Below are 18,945 nucleotides of genomic sequence, written 5' to 3'. Positions count from 1 at the left end.
GAACAAGACGGCGCAGGTTCAATTTCCACTCCGGGCAGCCGCATTTCGATGGAGGGGAAATGCAAAACAAACACTCGTGTGCTTATATCTAGGTGCACTTAAACTAATCAGATGCAATGAGACGTAATTCAGAGTCTTCCACTGCGGCATGACGCATATGCCACTGTGCCGGTTTCGTGATCCTAAACCCCGCAGCTTAACTTTCTTTTTTTTTTAAGCGAGAGATATGCCCAACGATCCCATCCATAGGGAGTGGTGTAATGCAGTGCGATAGGAACAACTTCAAGAGATAAGAAGAGCGCCATATTAATTAGGCAGCGAATGGGGGTAGATGTCGTTCTAGATGAGATTAGGGGGAAGTGGTGTGTTCGCAAGGCCACGTAACGAGCAGAAAAAATACGCGGCGGTATTTCACGATAACCCTATCACCGTCCTAGAGAGAAGAAACGCATTTGCGGCTGCGAAAGATCAGATCGACTGATTAGATAAGGAATCCTGCCGCCGTAAAACAGAGGTGCCTAACGCAGGAAAGAAGGTAAGCAGAGAATGCTGGGACAGGCATTCGTCTTACAGGGGACATGAACAAGCTGATGATAATGCAAATACCGTGAAACGAAATTTACTACCATTACATCTGTGTAAATACTATGCGGAGCTTCGAATGAAAAATAAAAATATTGCGAGTGTACATCCCTATTGAAAGGACATGTATGCCCCATATGCCATTCATCCATAATTCTACTCATGAAGACTCGTATTTTTCCATATGAACCCATATGACCACATGTAAGATTATAATACTAGACAGGTTGGCTCTTTAATGTGGATTTCGCTAAATGTATTACGATAGCGCTTGGCACCTAGTGCGACTTATTTCAAGTACGCTGTTGTACATTAATAGGTTGAAGATGTGCAGATCACATCAAACCAAATTTAAGGCCAGCTGATTTTATAGGTTTCACCCAAAAGTTGCGATGCCTAAGAAACAAAATTTCGAGATTTTATTCGTGCTGAGAAATCCCGTATGCTACATGCACACCGTATCTATGGTTACACGTGAGCCGATGCAACGGCCCGTATGTTCCAATGCAAATTCATATCACAACACAGGAGGCCGCTTGCAGAACCGAAAAAGGCAAGTCCCATTGAAACGTTGGCTCCAGCAACATTAGTAGCTAGGCCAATGTTATCCGTACGACCATTGTCGGAGACATGCTACAACCGGCACTAAATATGTGCGTGAATATTTACGTGTGCGCTCTTATGGCATCTTGTGTTTTGAAAGGCAGAACTCGATACGAAAACCGATGTTTGGGTCAGTTAAGGCCGATAAAGCATCGTAAACAAAGGAACAAGAAGGTCTGAAGCGACAAGCTCGGATAGAAGACAAATTTATGTCTACTAACCATAATTCAGAGAGTTACTGAACGATTACCAAGCCCGAGTTCCCTCTAGTAACTAGAGTAACTAGTAACGGCAGGAATAACCATGCGGCGTTGTTTAAGCGCAGTTTGCTTATCGATCGAGAAGTGGCGCTGTCCTCCACTCGGCGGAGCAAAGTTAATTTTGAAGAGACACCCAAGAACACGGATCAAAGGAAGTGGGCGGCTAAAGCACCTGTACTTCAAAGGCGTGTGAAAGGAATGGAGGGCCAGGTCAAGAAAGTTCGCAACCGAGTACAGGGTAATTGAAAGTGTAAACAGACAAACATGAGTCATCAAAACGAAAGGGAGCGAAACTGAGTCCATAAGTTGGATGAAGAAGTCGGAAACAAATTTACGCATATGGCAAGCAAGAAATGATGACGGAAAATTTGTTTCGTAAGACGAGGGACTATGAGTCGCTGTTTGAGTATCTGTGGCCGTTGATTGAGGACAAAATACATACCAGTGAAAATATTCGCAACAAGATGGCGCGATCAGTGAGAGATGGCAAGGTGTTAGAGAGTAAAACTTGTTTGATCAAGGAGGCTAGGTGACTGTCAACGGCCCCCTTTTCAAAGGGGACTCCAATAAAATTGTCGTTCGTGACTAATGAACAACACAGACTCCAAGGCAAGAGGCGTCTGGCAAGATTACGTTCGTCTTTCCAGACGACGCAAGGGCTGCGTAAGTGCATATCTTCTAACTCCGTCCAGTTAAAGCCGCCAAGCCAGCGTGCGTGATCACCGAAGAGATTTACTTAACACCGTTACGACATGACCTCGCCAGAACGTGTTCGGATTGCTTTTGTGATGACAAACTGTACCGTTGTGTATTTGCTCCCGCTTCATTATCGTACATGGCACACCGCTCCGTTGTGTGCTCGTGCAATTTCGGCGTGCAATCTTGTCGACTCCACAGCTACCTGCTACGCCCGAGTTCTCGGAAGCCTCTCGTCGTCACAGAACTAAGTCGGTGCGATAGCGCTGCGCGCTTAATTGTTTCACAAGATCGCGGCGTGTGATTCGCATGCCCCATATATATATACAAGATTCGCTATCCAAGTTCGCTTGATGACGACGTGTGCCTGTGTCAAAGAAAAATGGGGCGCCATGAGAGCCTTAAGTTTTAAACCAACAGCACTGGCGTTTGTTTCTTGGAGCGCCGTGTAACTGATGACTTGTTTTGACAGCTTGCAGGTCTTATAGCGTTGTTCTTTAAGCGCACCAGCCGAGTCCAAGTTATACGCTTTCCGGCCAGCCCCACCCCTTACCTCCCACTGGAGCTCAGTGCAGTTGTGACCTCGTGCCGAACACTGAAACAACGAAAGCAAAAAAAAAAATTAGCGCGCGAGCGTTATCGATGGCTTCCGAGCGAGGGCCGCTTGAGCGAGCGCCGCGCTTGTAAACAACTCCCGTAAAAACGCTCAGTCCGTGTGGCGGAAGGTAGGCTGTTCCGTCGGTGTACGAGAAAGCGCGATCTCAACCACATGCTCGCGCAGGATTCATTCGGTCGGTTCCTTTGGCGTAGCGTATAATGAGCGTTGCCCGCGCCGCGGCATGGGCGGGGTGCCGGACCGCCGGACGGAGCAGACGTACTAAACAGACCACCGTTTCGAGCAGACGTACTACACGTTCGATCAGCGTTCCCGCTTGCGCCCTCGCCTACACCGCCGTGTACGCGCAAGGGGGGGCTGCAACTGCGGGGCCCCAGCTGGTGCCGCTGCTGCTGCTGCTGCTGCTAGCCTGCCGTGACTGGTTCTATCGTGTATACACGGAGGGGGGCGCTGATTACGAACCATACACAGCCACGCTCGGCAGGCCCGTGATCTTTTCCTAATGAAAGTCGGCGTGCTCTCCGCGCGAACCCCGGCGAACGCTTCGACTCTCGCTGCTGTGCGAGTTGCGGCGGCGAGGACAAGGCGGAGGTCCCGGCGCGCCCTACATACCTGGTGCTCGCGTTTGGAGAAATTAAAGGGGGGAGCGTGCGTGCGTGCGTGTTCTCGTGGACGACTCTCTGCACCGAGCGCGTGCGTAAACAGCGACGCAGTGTGTGTGTGTCTTAACGCGAAAGCGCTGGTTAAGGTGCCAGGGCAGTTCTTGTTTTGTTTTGTTTTCGTTTTAGATGGAGATCAGCGGGTTGGCCGTGCGTGCTTGTGGGCGGCGAACACGCTTTTTTGCATTGCGGTGCTTATACTATACCACACCCGTGCGCAGGCCCGTGACACCGGGAGTCGAGTTGGTACTTTCTAACTGTTGGAAGTCCACACGCCCTTTTGGATTAGGGATTATAGCGTTCCGCGGCTGGGCACGAGGTCACGCACGCTCGCACTCCCCGGCCATGCACTTGCATTCTGTCACACGCGAAACGTTGGCGGCGAACAGTGGCTTTGTTCTGTGTTGAGAAATTCAACATGGCCTAAATTAACCCGAAGGCTACACTCCCAGTCCTGACGCGGTAAAGCTTCGGGACGCTAAGTTAACGAAGCCGACAAAATCAGCGAAGCAGCTTCAAGGTTGCACCATGGACAGCCTCTCTCGAAGCAACACTGTCAGCGGAACCCCAGAGGTGCCGGTGACATCAGGCATGACAGCGTGAAGAAGAACTGGAAGACCTTGAAGAAATCTCTCCACCAACTGAAGTATATCGGTTATTATTTTAACTTCGTCTCTATGAAACCAATTTAAAGTCATTATCCATGAAATCGTCAACGCTATTCATTTGGGAAAGGGTGCTTCACGTTGTACCTACCATGAACAGGAAACACGAAGATAGCACTGAAAATTCTTAGAATACAAAAAGCTATGGGCGTGGCGGGTACTTCACTTGATCGAGCGCAATTTTTCTGGGAATACAAGGTGCTTTTACTCCTAGTGTCTTGTCTCCATCGACCATGTCCTGGATGCATTACAAGCTTCGCCTCTCAGATGGCAGATAGTACTTCGCTGTTGCTTCAAACAATGTGGGACCTACCAATTGGGCAAATACGCAATTTTTCAAACAGTGAGGTGAGAACCTTCAGATACCTTAAATTCATATGTGGAGTTTCGTATTAAAGGGCAAAAAAATCTCACGTGACTATATTAAAAGCGAAAATAAGTTATGCGACCAGATCCGATGCATCCCCAAGGGGTTTTTCTTATTTCATTCAACCCGTAGCATCCATTTAATAATTCGATGGTGTTCGTAGTGGAAACACGCAATCGCAACCCTCTTTGATCTCTCCTGCAACAAACTATCTCGCCTCCAAGTTGTGCAGCAATTAGTGCAGTTACCAAACTTTAAGAGTAGCAGAACCTAGTAAAATGTCTTGTGCGTTGGCTTTCATTTCTTCAGACCAAGGAAGTGGAGTGACAAGAAAGGAAGAATGTTGATCGAAATATTTCGGTCTTTCTGCGTTTCTGCGTGCCCCCGGAAACACGAAGACGCGGAGGCCAGTGAGAAGCAAACCCCTGTCACAAAAGTCCTGCCTCGGGGTTCATCTGCGGTCGTGATCAGGTCATCGCGTGCGTACGAAGCAGGTCGCAAGAGGCATTGGAAAAGCATTCGCCACACCGACCACCTGGCTTTCAGAACTGGCTATTAACGTGCCTGCCGTGGACGCGACGCGCCTTTTAGCACGTGACCTTATTTAACGCGCCACGCTGTGCTGGTTTAGTCCTCGCAGTGTGGAACGAGCAAACCAAGCTGCGGCCCAGAGGCACGCCGAAGGCGCATCGGGTCCTTTTCCTCAATTTGCGTGGCTCATTCCTCGACACATCGCCGCAGTCGAGGAAAGCGCGAGAGAGACGACACTCGTCTAAACGGAACACTCTTCCGTGCTTTGCACTTCCTCGACACTGCAAGCTCGCTCCCCGCAGTGTCAGTATCCTGCAACAAACGGTGGAGACAGTGTCCACTGCTGCACCGATATCGCGGAGGGATTCGTGCTGCAGGTGTTCATGCAATGCAGTTGCTTTACAGCGAACACAGTCCAGCTATTTCCAGCCACTAATCTCTCCCACAATGCCACCTCCCCACCCGGCACTCAGTCCGGAGCAGGCCGTCACCCTAAGGCAGATACAGACCGGGTCACTCCTCGCCCCGGCAGTACTACACGTGCTTCAACCAGAACTTTATCCAAGTGGCGCGTGCGGTGTTTGTGCAGTGGGTCCGGCGGACCAATGGCCCATCATGAGGGACTGTGCCAGGTTCCCGACCGAAGCTACCTCCAGGTCATACCCGCCCGAACTTCCAGGGGCAGTTCAGTCTATAGACAAGGACAGTCAACTATATGGGCCGTCCAGCGGGACCGGGGTGCGCTCGAAAAGCACAAGCCTCACGACCCACCGCAAACGGGCCGAACTGGGGTAGCGCAGAGTAGGGCATAACCTCGGGTCAACGCTTGGCCAACGTCCCGACGCGTTAAACCATAGGTTGCCGGCATTTTAAAAAAAAGTGAATCCTGTCCTATCCTATCTTATCCTAAAGCGTTTATAAACGAACAAAACAAAAACAGGCACAGTGTTGCTTACCGCAATACTGCCTACGCATACTCGCGTAGGGACAGTATCTTGAAAGAGCCACGTATTCGAAAATAAGATTGCGTTGGATTATATCTTAATGACAAGGCGTGAAGAGCTAGCTTACGATGTCTCACTGAAAGAAGCAGTGCATAACCGCTTTAAGCAATCCATTTAAATAACTAATTTAACTTGCAGCTCATATATTTTTGCCCAAACACTGAACCTACTGGGAACCCATCGGCGGAAAGTAAGGACACCGCAGTGAGGGACGAAGGTGGAAAATGACAGGTGTAACACTTTAAGATATTGTACTCTAAGGAGTTTAAGTGGCAGCTTGCAAGGTAGGGGTGACATCTCAAGGGGATGCAACCCTGAAGAAATTGTAATGCCGGTGCGGAAGGCACGGAGTGTTGCTGTGACCATGAAATCGAGAAGTTTAATTACCAGATCTTCCATGACTTTCTGAAATAGTTCACAAAAAAAAAACAGATATGCAAGGATAAACTAGGAAGACTGGACAAGCGCTCAGTTAATGTACACATGCTACTTGGACTGTTGTCGCCGAGTCAAGTGCAGCAAGGGACTAACACCTCATGAAAAAAATGACTTTTATGGGATACAAGATTAGACAGTGTTTGTGGCGGGCAGAACTCTATTATGAGACATGCAGCGGTGCATATATTTCCGATTCTGCGGGCTGACCTCAAGCTGAGCTGTGCGTTTGGACAATCCATCTGCGTGGAGGACTCTTGCACCAATGGTAGACTGCAAAGTGAACCCCGCATTTATCTAGTGGCATGGATAGTAATTACATGTTGAATGAATTCTCCGCCGCACCATGCTTATTATCGTTATCAATATTGCCTTCATATTCACTCGTCATTTACTTATCTTTATTTATTATTCAAATAATTGCTGTTTGCTGTGGAACGCTAACAAATGGAGCGACAGAAATGTTTTCTACCTCAGCCTCTCCACAGCTAATCATTTAAAACAAAAATAACAAAGATGCTTGTGACCGCTCTTATCAATCTGACACCGGTCGCACGGTGTTTCGAAGCCAAGACTGGCCCCCTCCCCCCCGCGCGCCCAACTCGAGACAACCGGGCACGGCACATAAAAAGTGGTCATTCGATTTGACGTCTAAGTAAATCTTAAAAAATGAAAGGAGTGTGTACTTAGAGACATTGCAAAAGAGTAAATGCGGCACTGAGAAAAACGCGCTCGAAGGTGATGGCAGTCTCGTTGACTGATGAGCTGTGGGCCTTGGCTCTGGACATACAATTAAATAGTGTTTGGAAAGCGGTTTGTCCGGAGCAGCAGTCCTAATTCGGCGTTTGATGAAGTATCAGGCGAGACGAGATCTAGAAGATCATTGGAAAATGGCTCGGGATCGGGCACCACGTGCACCGACCATGGGTGCGCGTTCGACGCCTGCGGCAACTTTTTCGCTTCCAACGGAGACCGTCAGTGATCGAGTGACCGCGTTCACAAACGGTGCGAGGTCCTTTCTCCCTCTCTCTTTGAAATTACTCGCGCTCTGTCCGCTGCACGTATACGGCCGAAAACGTTTCGCAAGCATTTTCCCAAGTCCCTCGTTCTCTCCGTAACGAGAAAGGGGCATCGCAGACACGTCGTTTGCAACTGTTTGTCGGACAGAGGCTGTGTCAAGCACGTTCGCGCTACACATTCGGAGCATTGTCCTTAGAGCCGCGCTCCGCGGTCACAGCGTGCTTGTGTTTCAATGGCCATCATCCACTTTGCCATCTAGCCGTCGTCATGCGCCGGGGCTTATGTGCATGCCGCTTATGTGCAATGTCGCAGTTTACTGACAATATTAATCTAAGGTATGAAGAAACGATTCTCTCTGTTGATGTTTTCAGTTTATGAGAACTTTTCCTTGGCATATCTCTTGTAGACAATGCACCGTAGCGACTGCTTGTGGGGGGGGGGGGGGGAGGTGTTGTCACGCGAGATAAATGTGAATGGCCTGGAAACCTCATTGTTGTGACAATGGGATTGTACGCTACACTTACGAGTTGTTTGTATGTGCACATGCTTGAAACAAGCGTGCGTAAAACATGCCATAACGACCTGGCAGAGTTGATACCACGTGCTGCCGTATTTTGGCACTTAATGTCCCTCTGTTGCGCAGTTCCTGCCAACACGATACATCAACCTGGGTCGAAATCGCGCGAATCCCAGAAGCCTCACAATTTGTAGCGGGGCTACTCTTCGAATGCACAGGCTTTTGGGTTTGTAAGGCCCAGGCTTAGAACAAATAAAAAAGCTATATCCTCGCGTACTTCCCGCACACTGTTCTCGGTGAGAGCGTGTGCCCCGGGAAACAAGAGTGGCCGGAGTGTTTTCTGTGCGACGGTGATATAACCGATTATTTCAGATGACTTGCTTGGTTTTAACAACCGTGCTTGGGAATGGAAAATTACCGTGACGACGAACAAAGTGTCGTTACAGCAGCAGAGGCCATTCTTGAAGCGGCGTGTCCTGTAGCCCTCTGCTCCCGATTCTGTGCGCAGGCCATGCAAATGCGGTAAGTTGTTGAACACATTGAAGCCGTTTCCTTGCCAGACGCATGACAAAGGTCTATGCGAGGACTTTACGTCTATACGTACTAGAAATTACCGTCATCCAGATCATTCCATCGTATATTTCTGTCTCATATCTGGGCCTGCTGTCACATTCTTTCCATTTTGTTACTCCGCATTCCGCACGGGTGCCTGTAGAAGGCCTTCTGTAAGTTCTGTCCAGCTACTGCTTTTCTTGAATCCAGTGCTGGTTTTGTCAGTGTTCTCTCGTACACAAATTCGGTCCTTTTTATTCCCGTGAATCCTGGACTTTTCCATGGACTTTGCTGTCTGGATCATTAGGAGGCTTGTTTGCCGAAGAGATGCGTTACGAAATATATGCATGGTGTATTGTGAAGACCATCGGCTCGTTGCAGTTGTCACTGTGCAGCTCCCAGCCGAGACAGTCCATTTAGAAACAATTCCACTTGATGTGTCGTCAGGGATGGCAATAAGTCTATCAGTGTGCAAAACGAAAAAAAGAAGGCAAGCGTTAACGGCAGTCCTGTCGGGCATCAGGTCCCTGCTCGTGCTCAGCTAGGCTAACGTAAATAAGGGTTATGCCTGATTTTTCTTCCGAGCTTCTCTATGAGTGCTCAATGCTGTGCCTTTTTGTTAGAGACAACTTACTCCAACGAGTGCAGATGATTCGCGGCAGCTCTACGGTTAGAATTGCTGTTTTATATCGGAACGCCTTAATATCTAGGGCCGCTGTCTTGCCTGGGAGCAGCAGAGCGACCACTGGAAGGATCTGATGGTGGTTGTCGCAATACACTGTGCGTATATATCTAAATGCGTATCTTCAGCGAAGAGGCCTGCTGGAGATACAGGCAGTAATGCCTATAGAAAAGTACAGGGTTCATGTGAAACCAAAGGTGGTGTTCCTCCAAGGGTTAAGGAATCAGCTGAATGGATGACAGACCAAATTTGTGTGCGCGAGAGCCACGCCCGTGTGCAAAATTTTCAAGCTTTATTAGACAAGTTTAAAGACAAGAACGCACCGATTTCAATGAATCGGTTCTATGTATCTTAGAAAGTCCTGCTACCTGGCGCTAATGCGGAATCCAAATACCTTATTTCGTCAGCTTTGATTAACCAACAGCTACTAGTATAGAACGGAAACGAGGCCGTGGAACCGCAGCAAAATGAAAACTTCAGTTACATAAAACTGAACGTTCAAAGTAAACTTAAACTTGCATCCTTTAGACTGCCGCCAAGATTTCCAGAAAGGGACCCATTTCGACAAGGTGCTTGCAATGACCAACACAAAGCTGCTGATCCAAAAGAAGGCTTGTCTATTCCGCAAGAATACTTACCCTGACAAAAACAAGCGACTTCGTCATCGACTTCGTCAAGTTGTCACTGAAGCTTCCCTTGTCAGCACAGAAGATAGAGCATGCCCGTGTAGGCAAGAGATTCCGACAAGCCATAAAGATGAGAAGCTGCAGACGCTCGAAGCGTGCTTAAAAAGCGTAACAGTGATCCTTCATCGACTCCACAGAAGCAAAACCTTTTGAGAAAGCTTTGCTATTCATAAATCTTTGAAATGCATTTCGGGATGTGTGTTGGATGTGACGATAAGCAAAACTTTCGCCGCTTGTATTGGTGTGTAGGCGCATTGAACGATGGTTGAGTTCAACATACGCCGTACTGTTGGAACACCGAAGAGAAGCATTGTGTGCACCAGGCAGAACAAGTGGAATAATTTATTCTTTCACTACTGGACCATCGGTGTCTTCTGACCGGTCCTCCATCGCTTGCACCCACTCAGCGTATGTATAAGCTTGGCAATGTCGTCTTTGTACCTGGAAAATGACAACAAGAAAGTATTCGTATCATTGCAAGTTTCTCACAAAATTCACTGCATTGTGACATTGTTTTTAGGAAGTATGGGCCATTGTAAATATGAGGTGGAAATTGATAGCTGGAGGCGAAGAAGTGAGCTGCTACGAAAGGAGAGACGGTTTGTTGTGACGTGCAGTCACGTGCATTATTCCTAAACGAATAAGCTAGAACCAAATCTAGAAGGGATTAACGAACCTGAGTCCTTTGGTATATGAGTGACAACAAGTATGATATAAATACTAGATCGACTCAGAAACGCCCCACAAAAATGAAAGCCAACGTGCGCAGCTCTTCCTTCCACATCACGTTTAAACGAGGCCTATTCTTCAAAAAAGGGATCTGTTCAACAGATATTGAAGGAAACAGTTAAAACCTGGCGAGTAACGTTTGGGTTGATTGTAAACTACGATACGTTATATCAGTAAATGGTGTTCTAACCTTCTTTTTTTTCTCCATGAAGCTGTGATTTGCGCAAACACGTCAAACGCGAAAAAAAAAGAAAGCGCGAACACTAGAGAACAGACCGGAGGAGACGTACCGTCATTTCCTAGTATTTGCCGTATCCGCCGTACCCGCCGTATCCGCCGTATCCGGCGTATCCGACTTTGACGGCGACGGCGGGGGCAGCAGCGACGTATCCGCCGTATCCGCCGTATCCGCCGTGACCAAGACCGTAGCCGAGTCCAGCTCCGTAGCCGAGTCCGTATCCACCACCGCCGACACCGACGACGGGACGGGCACCCAGGGTGGCTACGCTGGCGACTCCGGGCGAGGTGTGGTGAGCGGTGGACACCTGGCTGGTGACGACCTTGGCGACGTTACCGGTCACAGCGGTGGCAGCGAAAGCGCCGCCGGCAATGGCGCCGGGGCTGGGGCCGAGGGCCACGGGTGCGGCGACGGCCACGGGAGCGGCGGCCACGGCGACTGGCGCGGCGGCGACGGCGGGAGCGGCGACAGCGACGCCGCCACCGTAGCCGTAGCCAAGACCACCGCCGTAGCCGAGGCCGACTCCTCCGTAGCCGAGACCGACGCCTCCGTAGCCTCCACCGAGGTAGCCGGCGGAGGAGATGGCGATGAGGCCGAGGAAGGCAGCGATGGACTGCGTCGAACAAGGAGACGGAGCGAGGAGTTTTTGAGGCATTTCGGGAACTCGGCCGCACGAACAACACAAGCTTTAAGTAGGCGTAAACGGGACCGGCAGAACGAGTCTCTCTTCAACGGCGCAGTCAGGCCCTGGGTCAAGACGCTGTGTCGGCGTATGACGTATCGACGGGCTTTAGTGGCGACGAATAAGGCTGACCGCGGACGTTAAATATGAGGATGCGAGGATGCAGCTCTTAGTTAAAGTCTTGGTGGCTCATTTCAATTAAACCATTTTACTACGCCGATGTATCGCTGCAGAAACTACTCAATCGTTAACAGCTCTGTCTCAGTGCGTATATTGGGAAGAAATTTTTCTGCCCAGTTAGAATTGCAGGAGAAGAAGTCGCGGATGGCTGCAGCAAGAGCTTCAGTGGGCGGTAAACATGCGGAGAAGTTAGCGTCGTCCGAGCACATTCTCTGACGTGACATCTGAACGGAGGGAACGCTGAAAAGGCATCACTTCGACAATTCTGGTTCAAACCACGTATAGCTAGCTACCTAGCAGATACTGCAGTAGCTTGAATTTACACCATTTCTGGTGGGTTACATTTCTGGCTAGGCACATTAACTAGAGTCCTTAGGGGAAAAAAAAGTGCGTTTCTTCGGAGCGCGATGTCCTACGGTATTAGAATTTAACACGCAGGACCAGAAATGTCTACATCTTTGTGAAATTGCATCGTCAAAGCCGAAACTATGGTTTGTAGGAGCGCACTCTTAAAAGGTTCTTCAGTTACGTCGCTCGCCCGCTCGCCTACCGTCAGTCGAAACTAAGAGGGGATGTTAACTTGGACGCCTGCGGGCACAAACGATCTAGACTTTGTTTTCGAAGCTAAACAAACACATCATTTGCAATGGTGGGCTGCAATTATTTTAGCCGAAATTGCTTTATGGGAAGCCGTTTCTTGAGACATTCCTCGTTTCCGGTTGTGCTGCTGGTCGCAAACGGAATCCGATGTCTGTGTGCACGCGCCCACCGTTTCGGCCGCGTTTCGATACCACCTCGGGCCACTTACCAGCATGTTTGCTACTTGAAGGCTCTTTCCTCGAATGAAGAAAAGACACAGCGTTCAAATGGCTCGCGCTGCTTTATATACCGGCCACCGACGCAGCTGCTAACGGTGCGTCGAACCGGCGGGTGCGGGGTGGGGGTGTACAGGGGGGCGGTGGGGAGGTGTCCGAGCGGTGGAGAGGACGTGTCTGAGTGAAAGGGAAGTTCTTTCCGGGGCTGCCGGAGAAGGGGTAGCCGGGGTGGAGGGACCGCACCGTCTCCAACGGGAGCAGGCGGAGAGCGGAAGAAGACGTGAGCGAAGCAAGAGAAATCATTCAGGGTTTCCTCTGGGATATTTCTTGCTTGCTTGCTTGTACTTTCGGCGTGTCCATCTGGCCGAGCAACGCTGTGTACTCGCGGTCGCGCGCCCTCTCCCCAACACCTCCTCCAACCTCTCTCTCTCTCTCTCTCTCTCACGGAAGCCCAGGGACTGACCGGCGCCTGCCGGCCGGCCGGCCACTTCGAGAAGGCCGCCGCGAGGCGTGGTCATCATCTCTGCCATCTAGCCGCCGGAGAAAAAGAAAAAACCTCCTTGCTTCCTCCACACCGTCGATTCTGCGCCTCGCGCAAGGGCAATGTGCAAATGCACGCGCTGCTTTCTGCTGCCGCTGCTGCTGCTAGGCCTCTTCGTACGACATGAGGAGGGGGGGGGAGGGGGTAGCGGGAGAGGCGTTTGCCCTTTCGTCGCTCTCTTAAACACTATTGCGATCGCACGCCGTTTTACCACGCTCCACATCGCCGTACAGTGGACGATGGGGAGCCGCACCCAACAACACCACTTTGCTTCCGATAACTCTTCCCCTTTCCCTCTCTCTTCTGGGCCCTCTGAAATCGCCGCATCCGAATCGTGGTGGTGGGGGGGTAGGAGGGGGGGTGATGAAAGTTGGCGAACATTCTTTTCTCTTTTTTTACTCCTCTCCACGGCCGCATCGGCTTATCACGTGCTTGTTAACAGTGCCCTGGAATCGCCGCTAGTACGCTTGAGTAGCACGGGTACACGCTTGAGTCCGGCTGTTGGGCTGTTACGTTCCGCCTCGTGGGCTGACACAGTCGAATGAGATTCAAACGGACGACCTTGGAAGGACGTTCCACCGCAGGCCGAGGTCAAGTCGAGTCCGTGCAGTGGCCTTTCTGGCTTTGGCGGTATCACTTTGCGATAACGAGGGCCGCTATAGGATAGCGGGGAAATCCACAGAGCGGCGGAAGAGAGAGAGGAAGAAGAAGAAGAAAAAAAGCTTTCTTGACGCATATAAAAATGTCGGTTAAGGCGACACAAGCGGCGGGATTGATAGAATATCGCACTCTTGTAACTGCGCACCGGTTTCGAACACATACGCACAAGCGCAATGAGTCAGAACCAACCACGGTATTAATGGTAATGACGTCTCAATGTCACTTTGTTTGTTTTGTTTATTGTTTTTGGATCGCAGTCTCCAGAAAAAAAAGATGTTAACCGGATGCAACATTAGCGTAGCATTACATTTCTTTAGTTCAATGGAAGGTATGAATTAGCTAAAGTATTTAACAATAAATTGCAAATTGAATTCCAGGGTCACTTCCAGAGAAAGACAAAGCGTGTTGTTTTTTACCTTACCCCATAGTCTGCCGTGCTGCTTTCCTTACGGTGGTTTCCAGAGAAAATTTACATTTGAGATGTGAGGAAATATAACTGCGACTTGCGGCTCACATGCGATAGTAACACCGATAAAGCAACGAAAAATTGGCCGACCTATTTCCCTAGTTCCCTAACTATGCAGGCTGCATAAGCCTGTAGCCACACTATCGTATTTAAATGTCGACTCTGACCGCTGGCTTAGCGGATATGGCATTCTACTCCCGAGCACGAGGTTGCAGGTTCGAATCACAGCCACGGCGGCGGCTACATCTTGATTGAGGTGGAATGCAAAAGCGCTCGTGTGCCCCGCTTTTTGGTACACATCGCAGGACTTTATTGTGTGCCTTGATTTTAATGTAGTTATGTGAACCGGACTTTGTGTTTGCTTTAGTGCACCTGTGACTGGACTTTGTGTTGTTGTGTTTCTGAGTTGACTTTCGGTTTTAGTGGGACATTAGTGTGCTTATGTGACTGGACTTTGTGTTATTGCGAAGTGGAGTTGGCCCTTAGTTCTAATGCGTTTAAGGTGATTACATTTTTTCCCCTATCTCTGTGGGAAAAGGAGTAGCCGGCATCAGCTAAAGGCGACACCTCCTCCTAAATATCATATGATAAAAGAAAGGAAAACCCAAGTGGGTCTAAATAAATCCGGAGTCCTTCACTACTACGCCCCTCGTCACCCATTGGGTGGTTTGGGACGTTAATCCTCAGTCTTTTTCTTCTTTATTGCCGATAAACTTCCAAGCTTGACGACTGTCCTGTAATATTTAAGAAAGTGCTATAACTATCGGAGCGTACAGGTTAGCTCATCCGCAAGGAACCCCGTTTAAAGGAAAGAAAGAAAGAAAGAAAGAAAGAAAGAAAGAAAGATAGAAAGAAAGAAAGAAAGAAAGAAAGAAAGAAAGAAAGAAAGAAAGAAAGAAAGAAAGAAAGAAAGAAAGAAAGAAGGAAAACAAATTCGTGCTCCGTGTGAGTGTACAAATGCATTTTTTTTTCTCATCTCGCATCATACGCTTCAGTTTCGTGTGTGCCTTACTGTTTTTCACTATCGCAGTCAAACGCACACAGGGCCGGAACCTCTTCCTTCCTTTGGCTGCGGCGCAGACCGGGGCTTGTCACAGGCTTAGCGTGACGCACCTCTGACGTCACAAATCCTGGAACAATGTCAGTGGCGTTGAATGTTGCGAATGAACGAAAGATGTGACTGACGAACAGACACTTTCTAGTCGACAACTGCCGCTCGTTCGTCCCGCAGGGCAAGCTGTCTAATTAGGAAAAATATTAAGCAAATTCAACGCACGTGAAGTATTTTGTCAAGTGAAGCTTTCGTGAAGTGGGCAATGCTATAAGGATCCGTCTTGTGCACTGCACATTGCAGCGTAGTGATTACGACGTGCCTGCCCAGCAAGACGGCAAGACGTAACAACTCCCACAAAGTGACTCACGTGACCAACGCGATCGCGAAGCAAACTGTCTATGGTATCGCTTCAGTTTTCGTTAAATCATGCCAGGGATCCGCCAAGCACAGAAATTGCAGTGTCACCAGGATCGGCCAACTTTACTGGCCAAGAAATTGACCTAGGAGATGTGCCAAACGCCGAGGAAGAAAACAAAGAAAGCTTCGCCTTAAGAAAAGATTCACTGCCCTTCCACTCTGAGAAGGGGGACCAGGGATGCTGTGAATCTGGGCCCCTTAATGGCGAACAGCACCACCGCTGTGGGTCGGCCCGGCATTACATCATCCTCGAGATCGGTCAACGTAAGGGGAGTGCTTAACGCCTGCTTAACTTCCGCCGCGGGTCGGCCCGGTATTGCGCCAGCTTCGGGACGGGCCCCCGTATGGGGAGTGCTTAACGCCTTGGATGGAAAGAACTTTATTTTAAATCCAGCAAAGTTTAACGAACGGGGCTCAATCTCCCATGAGGGGACTTCGAAGCCATGCCTCGTCACCGCCTCTCGGGCCTGCTGGACTGCCCACTCTTGTGTCTTGAGCTTGGAGCTGCGCGGAGCGGCGGCCCACTTCCACGCCAGAGCCTCCGGCGCTACTGCCATTTTAGCTGATATCACAGGACAACCCCATAACATGTGTGAGAGCGTCGCTCCAATTGCCTGACATAACTTGCAAAGAGCACTCGGGTACTACGCAGGGAAAAGGTGCCGCAATCGCACCGGACTGAGGAAGGTTTGTGTCTGCAGTTATCGCCAGACAACTGCCTGCCGACGTTTCAGTTCGGGGCGACGGCAGGGGGGGGGGGGGGGGGGGCAACATCCGCCTTCCAAGCTGGTAGTGCTTGGCAATGTCGTTGTATCTGACTAAGCGTTGTCGCGTGTTCCGAAAACCAATAGTTCCGAACTTGAAGAGGCAGTCTCCGATTCTGCGCGGCGGGTCAGTTCTCGCGCAGAGCAGTGCTTAACACCTTCTTAACCTCCGCCGCGGGTCGGCCCGCCATTGCACTAGCTTCGGGATTCGACCACGTATGAAAGAGTTTTGAGCAGTAGCCGGGCATGGCTGGAACTCAAGCATAAACAGCTCCGCTGTTGCAGGGGTACATAATCTTTGCGGCAAGGATATTTATGTACCGTGTCTTGTTGCACTGGGTAATTTCGTAGAAACAACAAAATGTGTGAGAAGTTCTTGCTTTATAAATTAAGCAAATTAAATCCCGATCGCATGCTTCCAATGTATATTTTGTCATTTCTCGTTAATCGTTGCGAGTTCGTAACAGCTAACGGTCATAGTTCACCTTGTAGCAAAGTTCGGTCTGGAGTCCCACGCAGCTCCGTCATGGCATGAATGTTACTATTTATCTAATTTGATTGCTTACCTTTAACAACAAGACATCAGGGGAACTTATTTGCAGATACCTGTGCAATCTTCAGAGAAATGACTACCGAACATGACATCGACCTGCTTCAGGCCTACCTTGGTGACGTCAAAAATTGGTGCCAACTGAAGGAAATTGAACTTCACATTAACAAAGTGTCAGCTTGAGATAGTATCCCGATTTAACAGTCACCTGCCTGTTTACAATCTAAATAACGTTCCCTCATAAATGCCAAATTCACTTGTAGTTACTTGGGCCTGCGTATGACATCGAAGTTAACGTGGAACCGTTATGCTGAATATTTAATTAAGAAATGCAACACGCTTTCTGACATATTTGCGACATCGCTTTTCACGTGCACTATCCCATTAAAACTTCTGCTCTATAAAACCCTGTTAATGTTAAAAATCTGAATAAGCTGCAGCTACATATGGGACCCGTTTCGCGTAAATCTAACACGTTCCCGTTAAACTAGTCCAAATAGCTCTGCTCGTTTTAGTCTTCAGGGTTACAACTGTGCCGCAGCGTATATTCAGTGAAGTCAAATCTGGACCGACAGTCACCATGGCAACGCGTCAAAGATTTACCTGCTGCGGTAGTCCAGTTGCTATGACGTTGCGCTGCCGAGCACCATGTACCGGGTTCGAATCCGGTCGCGGCTTTCCGCATTCCCATGGGGGCGGAGTGCAAAAGCGCCTGTGTGCCATGAATTGGGTGCACAATAAAGAAGCCTAGGTGGCCAAAATTATCCCGGAGTCCCCCCCGCTTCGCTGTGCCGCATAATGAGATCGTGGTTTTCGCAATGCAAAACACCCGGAATGTATGTTTTCTTTATTTAACGAGCCGAATGATTTCTTCTCTATCAATGTCTTTATTAAGCTGTATCACCACTCTGCGCTGCATACGAAATTCGTATCAAGTACATATTACTTGTATCACCGCATTGATCATGAGAGTCAAGATAGAACTTGTACATGTAACACACCACTTCTTTAACAGTCGTTTTTTCCCACGAAGATTGAAATATGGTAATGAACTTACCGTGGTGATGCACCTAATAATAATAAGGAAAATGTTCTAGAAACATTAGCTAATATTACTTATTAGGAAGAATCTTATACAGAAATGATGGTTGTTTTTTATTCTACTTATATTGTATCGCAATAATGGTAGCTGGCGTGTTCCTGTCTGCAGATGTGGAATTTCGTGAACGTTTTCGGTGTCGATGCCGACGTCGCCGAACAGCGGCAGCAGCCTCTCGATGTGTTGAATTGTCTCGCACCGTTCATTTTAGGATCCCCAATTCCTTCTGCACCCACGGGCAATACTTTGGTGAGGCCTTGTGAGGACCATCTGCAGTTAGGGCACTTTAGAACATGCACGCTGCAGGCGCCTTCTGAATGGGACTCAGAGCTCCGCGGGCACACGACGTTGTTCACGCAGACACCCTTTACGTGGCCAATCTTGCAACACTTGAAACACTGGAGGGGCTTCGCTACGAATGGTCGTACTGGATTGCTGACATGACCTATTTTGACGTGGGAAGGAAGGCTGTCTGCTTCAAACAAAATCTTCACACAACGTGTGTTTCCCAGTCTGAAAATCCTTGTAATGAAAATGCCTTCTGTCGTTAGCTTTATCAGTATTGGCAAGTCGTCATTTGGGATGGCAACGTCGACGTTATAAATGACGCCCGTAGCATCATCGCCGCCTGTAGGGATCATTGACTGAACCTTTACATTGTCAATCTCAGTTATATTACGCAGGTCTTGTAGAGCACTGCGATGTGAGGCATCAACTGCCAGGACATTTTTCCGCGAGTTTATTCGCTCGTCCTTAATCTCATTTCGTGCGATACTCTTGAGTAACGAAGAGAGGACGTGCCTGTTGAGAAGCTGCAAATTGGTCGCCGGGCCCACGGGCACAAAAAGCACAGTGTGCGGCCAGCGCAGAGTGTA

General features: G+C 49.1%; 1 protein-coding gene across 1 annotated transcript; it reads right to left on the bottom strand.

Annotated features, from left to right (window-relative positions):
- Window positions 1–10,185: 10,185 nt before the first annotated feature.
- Window positions 10,186–12,671, bottom strand: LOC135910359 (cuticle protein 64-like). The gene is made up of 3 exons (XM_065442419.1): window positions 12,513–12,671; window positions 10,895–11,455; window positions 10,186–10,316 (listed from the first exon to the last, which is right to left on the bottom strand). The coding sequence occupies exons 1-2, from the start codon at window positions 12,516–12,518 to the stop codon at window positions 10,904–10,906; spliced, it is 558 nt and encodes a 185-aa protein (XP_065298491.1). The 5' UTR covers window positions 12,519–12,671; the 3' UTR covers window positions 10,186–10,316; window positions 10,895–10,903.
- Between the last annotated feature and the right edge of the window lie 6,274 nt (window positions 12,672–18,945).

Source organism: Dermacentor albipictus, chromosome 8, assembly GCF_038994185.2.
Source record: "Dermacentor albipictus isolate Rhodes 1998 colony chromosome 8, USDA_Dalb.pri_finalv2, whole genome shotgun sequence".
Classification (NCBI taxonomy): domain Eukaryota; kingdom Metazoa; phylum Arthropoda; class Arachnida; order Ixodida; family Ixodidae; genus Dermacentor; species Dermacentor albipictus.
This window is presented reverse-complemented; position numbering and strand designations above follow the sequence as displayed.